Genomic DNA, 15,313 nt, shown 5'->3' on the forward strand with positions numbered 1-15,313 from the left:
TCAGACCTTCTTTACCGTCCTCGGCTCCTGATGAGAAAGCACAGTCCGTCACCCGGTCAGGGGTTAAAGCGGCGCGGGGTCAGAGAGAGCAAGCAGACCTGCGCTGGGCTGGAACGTCTCGATCACCATGTCGCTCATGACCCGGCTGCCCAGGTGCTGGTGGAGGATGGCCGCTCGCTCCGGCTCCGCTTTGCTGCCCAGCGTGGCTCTGGCGGAGACCAGCGCTTTCTCCCTCATCTCGTCCTCTGACATCTCTGAAACTGTGGGACGCAGGAGATGTGAGCTGTGACAGCAGGCCTCCACATAAAGAGGTTCTGGAAGCGAGCTCAGAGCTCAAACACAGAGCGTGTGAATGAACGCTTGCTGTTAACACAAAACCAGACGCTCGTGATATTTAGCATAACCGTGATTCTGCTGCTACTGATGCACTCAATTATTCAGACGAACTAGTTAATGATCATTATTATCATTATTCAGTTATTTTTTCACTCTATTGTCCTGTGTTCTATGTCCCAGGAAAAAAAAACATTAGCAATAATAATGATAATAATTATCATTATTATTAATATCATTACTACTACTACTATTTTTTTAAACTGATAATTCAGTTTAATTTTTATTGTCCTGTATGTTATAGTGAATTGTCTCAATGTTGTGTTCTACTTCTGTTTATCAATCTTTTTAACGTTGAGACCGGAAAAAATAATAATAATAATAATAATAATAATAATAATAATAATAATAATAACGAACAACTTCTTTCTCACACTTTTATTTTTATTTGTTTTTGTCATCCAATTTGTTAACCACAATAAATTAATAAATAATAATAATAATAAAACATAGTATTTTTAATAATAATAATAATAATAATAATAAAGTATACTATTTTATATTTTAAATGTTATTCCGTTTTTTATTACTTTTTCACTTTGTTTTCGTTATCCTGTGTTCTCAGATAATAACAAAAAATAGCAACAATAATAACAATTATTATTATTAATATCATTACTGCTATTACTTTTTTTTTTTTTTTTATTGTCTGAATACTGTGTTTTATTATTGTTTCTCAAGCTCAGTAAACGTGGGACCCAGAAAATAATACTACTAATAATAACAATTATATTGCTTAATTTATTTTATATGAAAACCAAGTAATTTACATGCAGGTATGATTGCCCTTAATAATACTATGATATTTGCATATATACCGTGTCACTTCAGGAAACACGATATTTACATGGCAGTCGTGGCACGTCAAAAAAACCACAATACATTTTTGTACACTGACGATAATCCAGTAGTACATAGATATGGCCATCGATGCTTTACGGTGTCTGTACCACGGTAAACAAAGTCCGTGTGTGTCACGTAACGGTAAACGAGTGAGACTCACCGGCGCAGTACTGAAAGCCGTGCGGGAAATCAGACTGATCAGCGAGCTCGAGTCTGATCACAACCAGAGAAACACTCATGTGTTCAGAGGATCGAGCCCTGAGCTGCTACACTGCTACAGACACACAGCCGGCTCACGCTACTCAACACACGGGCCCGTGCTGACGGCCTTTCGTCGCAAGTATATGCCATATAAGACGGACGCAATTACGTTTGTATTTAGAGAGAAAACGCGTGAAAACAACAATGACGTTTGCGAATGAAAAATAAATTACTGCGGTACTTCCGGGAACGGAATTTCAAAACAAAAGCCTCGCTACGCTTCAAAATAAAAGCCTCATTGCCGCTGCTGGTGAGTGATATAATTGTAATATTGTTAAATAGGCGTCATATAGAATATTTTAATATATAATATATTTTAATTGATATAAGTATTATATTTTTGATAGATAGATAGACAGACAGACAGACAGACAGACAGACAGACAGACAGACAGATAGATAGATAGATAGATAGATAGATAGATAGATAGATAGATATCGTAATATTAATATATAAAAATAAAAGGATGATGAAATAAAATTATATACACACGCACACACAAACTAGAACAAATAAATGCGTATGGACAAAATAATCTATAAAGCTACAATTATGCAAAGGTTTAATTTAATTATTTAATTACAGACTCATGATTTGACAGTTTGAAGTCTGTTTAAGTTTTACAATTGAGCAGCAGCAACACATTACACAGTAATGCATGCAAATATTGCAAATTAAGATATTGATGAAATGTATTATCATTAAAATAAACAAATTAGTCATTAGTTAAAAAAAGCAACATAAGTTCCAAAAGTTCTAAAAATGTTCAATATGACTTACAGTAGAAAAACCACAACACTCTTATCTCTTATGAGTGTGACTGTAAATTCTCTTTGAATCATGACTCCATCTTATCTGTGATGGTGGGAGATGCAAAAGGGTTGCAATATTTGCACACCGAGCCACTGACAGACCGCTGAGCGTTTTCTCAGTAACTCTAAACTGCTAGCTCAAACTCCACCCCGGTGAACTCCCAGCGGTGACAGCAGCTCACATTAACTTCCAACGTGAGTTGCTCATCTGGGATGGTTTACGCATTACAAATCCTCATCAAATCCCACAGAGTGATTCAGATAAAAGACTTTAAATAAACATTCCACCGCTTCGTGGACAAACTCTCATTACACCCGTCCTCCTGATTAATGGGGTTTCGTTGTAGACTACAACAAAAGCTGTGTATGATGACCAATTTTGTTCAACGATTCAAATCAATTTCAAAGAATTGAATGACGCACGTCAAAGTGCAAACGGGCTATTTTTAAGCACAAAGGTGCATCAGAAGGTCTGTTTCTTGCATTGTACGTGATGGGGGGAGGAGTGGTTTGCACGAGAGGATGGTCAGATAGGAGGAGCTGCAAACTTCTGCCTGTTAATGTTCATCTGGCTGTGAGGAAGTCACCTCTCGTCTCCTCATCAGCCGAGCTTCTAGAGGAATCCGATGTTTTCAAACCACACTCCAGAGTGCTTTCCAAAGGTAAGCCAGCTCTGCTTTTAGTTTACAATACATACTCTCAAGCTTTGCATTTGTGTTCCTGTTATATGCTTTTTCTGTTGCATCTGATAAAGTTGAACCACTTCAGCTGAGGCATCTGTCTAGTCTTACTTAACTTCCCTCATCTGAGCAAAACCGCTCTAGAGATTAAGCTGCCGGGAAACTTCAGACTTGCAGTCTGGTCACGCACGCTCGTGATCTAACAGGCCACTTTTTATTGCTCTTGTTCTCCAATAAGGGGTGTGTGAAAAGGATTTCCAGGAAGGAAACTGTATCTGCTTTGGCAGAGGGGCTCGTGAAGGAAAGGCAGAATGTGTGGAATGTTGAACATACTGTTTGCTAAGAAACTTTGGGTTAAGAAAGTTAGAGTTAAGAAACCGGAGTTCCGAGGTCAATTCTTTTTAGTTTGAAGCAAATAGGCTTCATGTTTCTGATTCAACTGCATTGCAGAGGAAAACGGAGAGGCCTCTTAGGGGCAAGAATTGTTGTTTTTGTCATTTGATACTTGATTATCTGTCAATGCAAGCATAGCTTTTGTTGAAACTGAGCTCTTTTGTTTTCTGTTGAAGTGAAACTTGGTTAAATTCGGAGTATCATTTGCATGTGTATTGTTTTAGACTGCAGTCTGCAGGCGAGGTCAAATCGGCTTGAAAATAGTGAATGGCCGTGCCGCGGCATGCTGTTTTGTGGCAATTGCAAACTGCAATGTGCATCACAAAGCAGAGTTTACAGTGTGAGTCATGGTGCAATGAAAAGTTAGTCATGATCATCTAGGACAGAAAGCGTGCTTACTTGGAGGTGACGGTCATGCCAAGCGAAACATGCGAGAAATGTACAGTGTAAGCTGTTCCAATTTGGGTCCTGCCTCGGGCCCTGAAAAAAAAGAGATTGCTTTTGGAACAGAAGTAGCAGGAAAGAAACAGAACTCAGAACTGAAGTTTTGATCAAATCTTGCGTGTTTACAATGACTGCTTATTGATTATTTAAATGCGCATGCCTCCGTTCTTGCTTTCAGCATTAGGTGATGAGGCATGCTGTTTACAACATGAGTCATCATGTACCTAACGCCTTTTTAGGGGACAGAAAACGTGCTTGTCTTAAGAGGGGTATGTTGAACGAAACATGCCAAAATGTATTTATTTTGCATCTGCTTTGGTCCTGCGGTAATGCAATGGGTGAGGCCACTGATAAACAGATTGCGTTGGTACTTGGGTGCTGCTAATTATGCGTGTCTATCACTGTTCATTATCTGAATGCATATGCCTTTTGCTTTCCGAATTAGAAAATGCACACCAAAATTAAGGTGCCACGTGCATCACAAAAAAGTAGCTAAGATTTTGTTGCATGCAGTTTACAACGTGAGCCATCTTGCAACAAGGGATTTTCAGGATCATTCAGGATAGAAAATGCCCTCAAAGGTTGGCACTCTAAACAAAACATGCAAGAAGCAGAAGGTACAGTTCCATCCAGGTTGTATTTGCGCTTTGGTTCTGCCTCCATTCTTGCTTTCAGCATTAGCTATTTCATCAAACTATCAGATGCACCAAAATAAACACACAACATGCATGGCAAAATGCACTCATTCTGAGGTGAGCATGCTAAACAAAACATGCAAGAAGCAGAAATATCAAATACTCATTTATTTTGTGCCAAGTTTTGGTCCTTCCCCAGTGCAGCTGGCCAGGCTGCTAAAAATAGATTGCATTTGCGCTTTGGTGTTGCTAATCATTCACATCTATAATGATCTCTTGCTGTTCATTATCTGAATGCATATGACTCCATTCCTGCTTTCAGCATTTGCTGTTTTATGAAAAGTGCAAACTGCACCAAAATAAAGGTGCGACATGCATGACAAAGGAAAAGCTGAGTTTATGATGTGAGCTGTTTAAAAAAAGGCTATTTCAGGGTCCTTCAGAACAAAATGTGCTCACTTTGAAGTGAACATGATAAATGAAACGCACAGGAGCAACGGTTCAAAAGCCTGTCCAAACCTGTTCCTGAAAAGCCACAGTTCAGCAGAATTTAGCTCTAATCTCAAAAAAGACACCTAAACCATCTAATGAAGGTCTTCAGACTCATTAGAAACTTCCAGGCAAGTCTGCTAGATCTAAACTGCGGGACGTGACCTTCTGGGAGCAGGATTAGACACCCCTGCCATTGAATTTTTTGGGAGTCCTAATGAAACCTTTGATGATCATTTTAATCATCTATAACACATTTTTCTGTAAAGACATTTTGTCCAATGGAAAGGTTCCATGGTAGTTAAAGGTTCTTCTTGGAACCAACAATAGCAATAAAGAAGCTTTATTTTTAAGAGTTTTAAAAAAATCTCATAATCTAAAGAATCTTTTTCTACTAAAAGAACCCTTTTGACCGAAAGGAAAGATTCTGTGGAATTTTTAAGGTTCTTCGTGGAACCATTGATTCTAATAACATTCCATTTGGACTCATTTATCTTGTACCATTTCTTTTTGAGCAAATGTTTCAAGCACTCTTCCAGTTGTCAATGTTAATTCTTAACATTTTAATTGCTCAGGTAACACTTTATGGCCTTAACTACTATGTGTTTACATCAGTAAATTCTTACTGTGTTCATATTGTATTGAAAAAAACTTTTGCTGCCATTGAGGTGAATACGAGTAAGGTTAGGGACAGGTTTCGTGGTATGGGTAGGTTTAGGGTAGGTTAAGGTGTAAGTATTACAGATATAACTAGATATATATTTTTAAAAAATTCCTATAAGTACAATGTAAAAACATGTATGTACTTAATAAGTGCAATGTACCAAATTATTCATTTAAATGTAAGTACATAGTCAAGGCCACCTAGTATAAAATGGGACCCCAAATTTAATCTTCTTTCTCGTAATGTTTGATTTTTATAGATTTCTTCATTGCTTTCCACAGATGGGAGAACAAGACCCCAGTGACAGGTTGAGAGGGGACCATCTGAAAGAGACGAAGGAAAACGGCACAGGAAGCTTCTCCCAGTTCTCCTCAAGCGTTCGTGCCATGGTGCGCATTCGCCAGAAATATCTAGCCATCAAAAAACGTCGTCTCGAGATAGCAGCGGTGTCATCCCAGGGCTTCATTTCTCCGCGCTCCACCAGCCCAAAGGTTTTCACTTTTGAAAACCTTCAAGAGCCCATAAACTCCAATCCTTCCTCTCCGCGCAAGCGGAGGAAAAAGAGAAAGGGACGGGTTTTGTATCCGAGCAGCACTTTGAGAGCCGTGCCCACAAAAGAAAGAAGCCGTGCAAAAAACTGCCTCTACTTGTTGTGCATCATTGTTTTTCTACAAATTTACAACGCCATTGAGAACTTGGACGACCATGTGCTTAAATATGATCTAGACGGACTGGAGAAAACCCTTAAAAGGGAAGTGTTTGGCCAACAGGAGGTGGCAGAGAGTCTTCTGGGTCATTTACAGGATTATTTGTCAACTTATGTACACAATAAACCTTTAGTGCTGTCGCTCCATGGACCCACCGGAGTCGGGAAGAGCCACCTCGGCCGATTACTGGCTCAGCATTTCCGCTCAGTTGTCGGCGACGACTTGGTGATGCAGTACTTCGTTCTGCACCACTGCCCAACGGACGACAATATCCCACAATGCACCAAATCTCTGGACTCTCACGTCTCGGAAATGGTCACTCAGGCTGAGGAAGAGGAGAAGATACCGGTCTTCATCTTCGATGAGGTGGAACACATGCCCAGGGAGTTGATGGACACGCTGCAAGACCTGATCCATCCCAAAAACAACAACGAATACTTAAACGCCATCTACATTCTCATCAGCAACCTGGGACATGAGGACATCACAAAATTCGTTCTGCACAACTCCAGCGTCGCCATCTCAGGCCGTCTTAGCTTGACTCAGGAGCTGAACCCTTGGTTGCGTAGCTACCTTGAAAGACACCACGTAATATTTTTGGAGGCAGAGCTCCTGCCCTTTATGCTTCTTGAGAAGAGCCACGTAATGGATTGTTTTATTGACGAGATGTCCAGGGAAGGATTCTACCCAGATCGATCCCACGTAGAAAGGCTCGCAGAAGAACTAGCGTACTATATAGTTGGCGAACAGGAATTTTCTCACACCGGATGCAGGCAGGTTGTGGCAAAAGTGAACCTTCTCTGAAACATAATCTGCCGTGCAGATGGTCAACATGAGGAAAATTTTTATTGGTGCCATGAGAATGACCTTTTTTTTTACATTTCACTGTGCATTTTATGTAAAAACTAAAGTCTGTGTTGTAAAGTTGTAAAACTGTACTGTTTCGAAGTTTGGGGTGCACAAGATTTCTTTGTTAGCTTCTTCTGCTCATCAAGATTGCATTTATTTGATTAAAAAATACAGTAAAAACACTAATATTGTGATGTAAAGTATCTGTTTTCTATTTGAATGTAGCTCAAAATGTAATTTATTCCTTCGATCAAAGCTGGTTTTTCATTATCATTACTCCAGTCTTCAGAGTCACATGATGCATTTCTTTAAAAAAAACGTTATAAATGTATTTACTGTCACTTTTGATCGATTTAATGCATCCTTGCTGAATCAAAGTATTAATTTATTATAGTAATAAATCTTTCTAACCCCAGACTTTTGAACGGTACTGTATATTCCCCTCATACTTATACTGTGAAGCAGGTCCATGAAACAAGCACAACTCTAAATCACACGAAACAGCATTACATTTTTCTTTGTTTATTAAAATTTCTCAATTTCCAGTGGAAAAATGAGGTACAAAGACCATCTTCCTCAACATTGCAAAATTAGTTATTATATATAATAACAATATATATAATAGTGATCGGTATGTACAATGCATTGATGTCTGCCTATAAAGAGCTCAATGCACAAACATTTGCACACCGAAACGCTTTAAAATTGTATGGTAGCGGCATATTTTCCCACAATACAGAGTTGCTCTCTAACCATCAGTGAGTGTGAAAAAGAGTGTTGCAAGCCCTAAAAATACACATGCTTGTCTGCTCGGTTTCCTGTGAGGCCTAAAGCCCTAAAAGTGCCACATCACTCTAATGCAGTATACTGAGAAATAACCTCTACTGCAACCATGCAACTTGACCGTCGCTCATAAATCAAACGCAAGTGCTTAGCATGCACTGACATCACCAGAAAAAAAAAACACTCCAAGCTCGCAAATCTACCGTTACTTTTATCATTTGGTTTGCTCTAAGCGCTCTACGTAAATATACGGCTGCAGTTAAATAAATGAGGTGATCGGCAAATATTTCCCTTAGAAGGCCAGCTCTCAAGGCCGGTTGAGATTGAATCACTCAGCTCCCACAGACTTGCAAAGACCGTCAACATGCCTCTAAGTGTTTTTAGTCATCGAGTGCTAGTGTGTGATGTAGGAGGGACAACGTGAGGACCGGGTCTCTCTTCTTCGGTGTCTTTTACGCTTCCAGTTCGAAGCCCAGTCCCACTTTGTGTCCTCCGGTGTTGAAGTTTTTTCCGTCGATCAAGGCAGAGAGAGTGAGTTTCACACCTTTAAAATAGGACAAAGACAACGTAAGACGTTAAAAGAGGCAGAAATAAAACACCGCTCACAAGATGACTGGAATGATGTGCTAGTGTACTACATATTGTGGAGCATGTGCTGCATGCTATTGATTAATAAGTTCTAGTTTTAAAATAGCATTTTGTACACTTTTTGGCAAATTGTGTATCGCATGCGAAGACAAACTCCTTTCTGTTGCATGCAAAATTCAGTTAATTTGTAATCAGTTTTAATGATATTTTAGGGGGAAAAAACATTCCTGAACATTTACTCATCCGTGTCATCCAAAATGTAGACGAGCTTTTTGACAAACTTTGCATTTTGTCTCTGCAGTGAATGGGTGCCGTCAAAATGAGAGCTGATAGAAACATCTCAATTATTCACAAGACATCGGTTATGTCTCAAAGTCACAAGCTGCATGTTTGCATGAGGCAAATCCACCGATAAGGCATTTTTACTATAAAAAACATAATTTCTGGCTAGATTATTAGTCATTATCCATAACATTGCTTCTTCCGGTGAAATCGTCTATTGCCTTTTGTCCTCTCACATTAAAATCCACAGGAATATTTTGGTAACTGATGGATTGAAGTGGATAATTGCAATGTTTTTAGCAGCTGTTTGGACTCTCATTCTGACGGCACCCATTCACTGCAGAGCATCCGTTGGTGAGCGAGTGATGCAATGCTACATTTCTCTTTCCAAGAAACATCTACATTTTTGATTTTCTGAGGATGAGTTTCAGTAAATGTTCGTTTTCCGGTGAACTACTCCTATAATAATGCCTCAACTTTATATAAAAAGTTTAAATAATAAATCAAAAAAGGAAGATGCTAAAAATAACTCTGGGTTCATGCTTCACGCAATGCACCGCACTCCAGAATAAAAATACTCCCTGCAGTGTTTTGGCTGTATATTGAACATCTTCTGCGTATTCAGCGCTTCCAGAAAACTCATTGCATGCTGTACAAATATATAAATGCTGTTCATATCCAGAGATGCCAAAACGAAAAATCATCACATGATTACCTGGTCGAAGACTCTGAGTGTAACCGACTCCGATCAGACTGGCATTGTTCACTTTGGCCTGTTATGAGGAAATATTGAAAAAAAGAAACTCGAGTTGGTCATTCCAAGCTTCGACTATTTAATAAAACTTCCCCGTAAGAGCAGATTTAGACCTGAAAAAAAAAAAAAAGTTGGATGCAGATGCGTCTAGTTATGTGGTGTTTTGCGAAACGTGTCATAACGCAAATCATAATGCAACACACATCTGCATTTGCATTCCGAGCACTACTGTTATGTACAACGCAACCGCAAGCTTGCAATACATTAGCCAAGAATTTGCATGTGTGATTGCATAGTGCTTTTTTTTTGGCCTAACTGAGTAAGTGAATGATCCTTTTCTCAGCGACATCATGAGGTTTGCGTGAAGACTGTGAGCTTACAGACAACGAGGCATCTTTATCCAGCTGGTACTTGGCAGCGACTCCGAAGCGCGTGTTGTTGCTGCCTGAGGTCCAGGCCAAAGTGACGGCCGTCTCCAGCTGATCACTGACCTTCTGATACACAGATCCTCCGAACTCTGCTCCGTCATTACTGGTCACACACAACACACCTCAGAACATGTTAAGACTAACAGTGTGTCTTCAAAATGTTTTTTACTAAATTCCTAAATACTATTTTTTCATGCATTTTCATGCATTTATCGTGTGTGTGTGTGTGTACTAGGGCTGGTGTTGAAATATGCAATTTAATATAGAACTATTTTGTTGTTCTAATATGCTAATGCTGTAAACCTGTCCGTTGGCGCATTATATTATTAAATTATGCATTTAATAAAGATTAAAATTAACAACCGTTTCATAACGTTAAAATTGCACATATGAAAACGGGTGCTGGGTAACGATTGATCATATTATTAAAATGCATCCAAAATAAAAGTTTTTGTTTATATATCTGTGTACTGTGTATTATATGCAAACAGTATATATGTGCATGTACAATATACGCATACATGCAGTATATATTTAGAAAATATTTGCATGCATATATATACACATATATACACATTCACACACACACACACACACACACACACTTTCTTAAATGTATACATGCATGTATATATATATATATATATATATATATATATATATATATATATATATATATTAATTGTTACCCAGCACTAACGAAAATATTATATAAACAGCTTTCATGACAGATTTATTCAAACATGCATTAAATACTGAAGAAAAAGTAAACAAATAGTGACTATGTAATACAGTGTTTGCACTCTCCAGGGTTTTTTTCTTTCCAGCCAACTACAAAGTTTATGGTCACTGAATGAGTTACCTGTAACTGTGTAACTTTACGTGATCGCGTCCACTAACCGTTTCATTGACGTCTGACTGATCGAGCGCTTTTACAAGACGCGATTCATTTCGTTAAGCTGTAAGGTTAGGGTTTTATGTTAAGCTTATGCTCGTTTTGTACTGTAACTGAGCCGAAAACGTTCTTATCAAGTTTCACATTGAAAGTGGGAAACAGCACGGTCTAAAAGAAAAAAAAAAATTACGAATTCTGTCACAGTTCTGACTTTTCTTCTCAGGTTTTATGCTTGTGTATGACTTTATAGCTGCCTAAAAAACCTCAAATCCACGGATCGGTGTAGTTTTTTTCGTCGATCTCTTACACGTTGGTGTGAAGCTGGAAATCTCCGGCCTTGTATCCCAGAGCGAAGTTGTTCTGCACCAGTTTGGATTTGGCCGTGTCGAACGCCATCTGGTAGCCCAAGAGCCAGCCTTCGTATCCCAGAACCGCCGCAGAGTGCACGACCGGACCCTCGAAGTCGACGTCGCAGCTCATATTGACGAAGTCGCGCTTGTAGCCGGTCTTCAGTTTCCCGCTCTTCTTGCTAAAGAGAGAACAACGCTGTCGAAGACGTCAAACGAAGACACGAACGAGCGTCAGATACTAACGACTCACCCTGTGTTTGGTACGAAAGACGTATCCAGGGCCACTTTCAACCCCTGCGTGAGCTGAGGACAAGATTCAACAAATTATGAATATGACGGAGAAACATGTTGATCATGATGAGTGCAATGCGACGGGGGTCAAGGGTCACAAGGAGAGTGCGGTCAGACCTGGTCTTCGACGGACACTTCTGTCGTGAGCATGTTGTCTGTGTTCCACTTCTGGTTTAAACTCAGTCCCAGATCCTTCATCTTATACTTGGTCTCCAAACTCCCACCAGCTTTTCCCGTGTCTGTGTTGGTGGATCCAGATGTGTTGAACTCCTGTTCAAGTTTATGAACAGGAAAAAAATAAATAAATAAGCGTGTATTAGCAACAAACAGCTTTTTTTTAAATCATATATTATGATCATAAATGTCATATATATAACTGTCAGTAAAAAAATTATTAATTAAAATAATAATAATTATTAAAAAATTATATATATATATATATATATATATATATATATATATATATATATATATATATATATATATACACACACACATTTTTTTATTTTTTTATTAATAATTCTTTTTACTGACAATTACGAACAATTAATTTTAAATTAAGAAATCATCTGTACTGAATGCAGCTTAATTTCTAATATTTGGTCATTTATAGCTTTTTGCTTTCCACCAATTATATTACAGTATTTTTTGCCATTTCCAATTAGTTTTTTAGCTTTCAATTTAAAAACATATGCGTTTCAGTACATTTATTGTTTTCTTTCGTCGTTTTAGTTAGTTTTACCTGTTATTTAATATATAGGATTTGATTTTAATATTTCGAAATAGTTAATTATATCAGTCAATTTGACTATTTTTAGTACTTCACGCCAAAGCATTGTTTCTGTTTTTTATATATTTTTTTTCAAAGTTTAAGCATTTCATCTAATATCTTTTATCTTTCAGTTACCAAATTACTGATATTTTAAAATAAAGTTGTTATTTGAATTTTTTCGCCTTAGTGACAATAAAGGGAAACGAACAGTAGAAGAAAATAGAAGGAATCGGAAGTAAATACAGATTTTTAATAATAATAATAATTTGAGTTTAAACCCTGTAATTATCATGTATCAAATTAGAGATTTTCCAATTACTAATTTACCTAATTATTGATATTTAAATGTTTTAATTACTTTTTAAGGTAAAAGGTAAAAAGATAACACTTTCATCAACAACCCTGCATTTAAGAGTTAGTAGTATCTGTCAGTAGAATCCATATTTATGCATTATTAAAACCAACACATTTAATGCACAATAAAGCAGAGACTGGACATGAAGAGGACAGGGTGAGCAGGTGTCTCATGACTTTACTGCGCGGCAGATGGTGAGCGATGTCACAGAATTAGGTTTATTTTGACCGTGACCCAGAAACACCGACGGTCCGTGACTCTTGTTTAGCTCTAGAGCAACGTTGGCTGAGCAGTCAAAGAAAAATGATTCAAAAACTAACTCACACATGACGTGAAAATAGTCCCCCACTAATAACTGACATCAAGATAAAGACTCTGTATGGTAAATGATGTGTGACGGAGACCGCAAGAGACGTGTGGGCTTTCAGACCGAAAACATGCCACATCACACAAACGCCATCTACATGCATTTCCCAAAACGGTGCATCAAAGACACAAAAACTGCTTTAATGTTCACATGCACGACAAATAAGCGTTAGGGTAATGCATTTTGCTTCATTTGTAGCTTTGTATGCTCTGCAGTGAATGGGTGCCGTCGGAACGAGAGTCTTAAAACGGCGCTCCAGTCCATCAGTTAGCATCTTGCGGAGTGACAAATCCATTATTAAAACTTTTTAACGTCAACCTGTTGCTTTCAGCTAAAACGCTGTACGAGTCCTCCATCAGTCACATCGCCTTCTCGAATTAAAAAGTCTGAATCAGTAAAGAAATCTAAACAGATCAAGCAGCTATGAACATTTATATAGGTGGATGTTGATGAGATGGACTTTTATTATGTATTATGGACTCGTGTTCTTGCTAGAAGCAATGGTTTTGGGTTTAAAACATCTTAATGATGGATTTGTTTATAAAAAAACAAGCAGCTCTTCACTTCTTAAGACAGTAAATGATAGACCGGCGTGGATTGCTTGTGATGTTTTAATCATTCTAACGGCACCCATTCACTGCGCTATTGGTGAGTAAGTGACGGCATGCTATATTTCTACAAATCTGTTCGGAAAACAAGAAACAAGCTAACCGGTAATAAATGAGCTAATAGCTAATGCATTTGGTGAACTGTTCCTTTAACTGCCCTTTAAATAGACCAACATTTTAATTTGGGCAAAATATAATTTAGCTTTAATTTTAATTTAAATAATAATAATAAAAAAAAACTAACTCACCACTCCATTATGAGATTTGGTTTTGAGGTCCAATTTAACAATCCCAAAACCTACAAACGAAACAAAGACATTAAATGCGGCAGAATGCGATCTGCCTGTGAAGCAGACAACTTTTTCCAGTTCTCTCTCACCGTAACCCTTGCTGAAAACGTCTTTGGCAGATTTTCCCAGGTCTGTGTACGCAGGAGGGACGGCCATTATACCTGATAGGGGAAAAACATCAGCACATTTAAACCGTGGACGGCTACGAAAACGTCACAAGAAACTGGGAATCAATCCGCAGATACAGCAAACCCACAAAACTACCAAACCCACTGTGTGAACCTAGTATTCATTTTCTACCCTAGTAAATTAAGCTTTCGTAAACCAACACATTTCACCTACAAACCTATTAAAACGTTATTTTATGAGGGTCTGTTAGATGCTAGAGAGTAAGTGGACAACCAGCCGAACAGCCTCCTTAATACAGTGCATCTATTTTTAGGATTGTCCATGTGGGCTTTTTAATTGCAATACAAACAAAATCTGCCGTGGGCAGCATTTCAGTGCATTAAACATGTTTATCGTCCCTAAAAATACCGCCTATGTAGGTTAGGTATGTTTGTTTGTTGCTTAAATGAGGAACTAAAAAACTGATGGTAAAAAAAAAAAGATCATTTACACTTAGTAGAAATATAGTACAACAGCGACTCCCTCATTTATCATCAGACGCTTGAGAAGCAAATAAACAGTGTTTATGCATGAGGGGGCGTGGTCTCGAGCTGGTAATCTAATCATGAATGGAGGAAAAGCCTTTAAGACTTAATCATATGCAGAAAGCACAAACATGTTGCACGGGCACATTTAGCACGAAACAGCGCGGACAACAAGGAAAGGGTGTTTAAATATAAACTAGGGTGAGGTTACGAAAGGGAGCCGCGGGGCTGTCTGCTTTTCATTAACTAGCACAGCTACAACTACACTACACGCAACTGTTTAAAGCTGCGGCCTGGTCAAGAAATAGAGTGATAAATTCATACCGAGGGTGCTGTCGCTGTCGAGGCAGAAATAAAAAAACAACGATGCGAAACGACAGCTGTGGATGTAGCGCGTCCTGTATTTCGGATTTGACACTAACTGCTGCAGGACGAAGTGAAGGAGACAAACCGCGCATGCGCGCTGGCGTCACAAGAAAGATTTCTAAAATAAAAGTCCCTAGCAAGACGTTAAAAATGGTGGGGGGGTTTTTTGTTTGTTGTTTCCAAAAATAAAATTATTATTTATACAGTATAGTAACGGTGATATTTTTTCCAAATGCAGACAAATGGGAGATAACATAAGCAGTGAAATGAATTACGTGCCCGTATTCAACACTGCTTCGTTATTACATACACACAGTTACCAGCAGATGGCGTCGTCTCTCATGATTCCGGATCACTTTA

General features: G+C 38.4%; 3 protein-coding genes across 3 annotated transcripts in view; 1 reads left to right on the plus strand and 2 right to left on the minus strand.

Moving 5' to 3' along the window:
• Positions 1-1,693, minus strand: part of LOC122333851 (BRCA1 associated protein) — a 12,164-nt gene extending 10,471 nt beyond the window's left edge. The window contains exons 1-3 of the mRNA XM_043231684.1: positions 1,397-1,693; positions 99-260; positions 1-27 (exon numbers count right to left, since the gene is read on the minus strand). The exon at positions 1-27 is cut by the window's left edge and continues 151 nt beyond it. Coding sequence (XP_043087619.1) covers positions 1-27; positions 99-260; positions 1,397-1,475 — 268 coding nt within the window. The 5' untranslated portion in view covers positions 1,476-1,693. The remainder of the gene's footprint in view (positions 28-98; positions 261-1,396) is intronic.
• Positions 1,694-2,433: 740 nt separating this feature from the next.
• On the plus strand, positions 2,434-8,258 carry tor4aa (torsin family 4, member Aa). Its single transcript, XM_043231650.1, has 2 exons — positions 2,434-2,972; positions 5,897-8,258. The coding sequence occupies exons 1-2, from the start codon at positions 2,937-2,939 to the stop codon at positions 7,124-7,126; spliced, it is 1,266 nt and encodes a 421-aa protein (XP_043087585.1). The 5' UTR covers positions 2,434-2,936; the 3' UTR covers positions 7,127-8,258.
• Positions 7,678-15,050, minus strand: zgc:56235 (Voltage-dependent anion-selective channel protein 2-like). Its single transcript, XM_043231651.1, has 9 exons — positions 14,912-15,050; positions 14,024-14,095; positions 13,893-13,942; positions 11,660-11,812; positions 11,502-11,554; positions 11,209-11,430; positions 9,959-10,109; positions 9,540-9,597; positions 7,678-8,498 (listed from the first exon to the last, which is right to left on the minus strand). The coding sequence occupies exons 2-9, from the start codon at positions 14,088-14,090 to the stop codon at positions 8,407-8,409; spliced, it is 846 nt and encodes a 281-aa protein (XP_043087586.1). The 5' UTR covers positions 14,091-14,095; positions 14,912-15,050; the 3' UTR covers positions 7,678-8,406.
• Between the last annotated feature and the right edge of the window lie 263 nt (positions 15,051-15,313).

The sequence above is a fragment of the Puntigrus tetrazona genome, unplaced genomic scaffold, assembly GCF_018831695.1.
Source record: "Puntigrus tetrazona isolate hp1 unplaced genomic scaffold, ASM1883169v1 S000000397, whole genome shotgun sequence".
Taxonomy (NCBI): domain Eukaryota; kingdom Metazoa; phylum Chordata; class Actinopteri; order Cypriniformes; family Cyprinidae; genus Puntigrus; species Puntigrus tetrazona.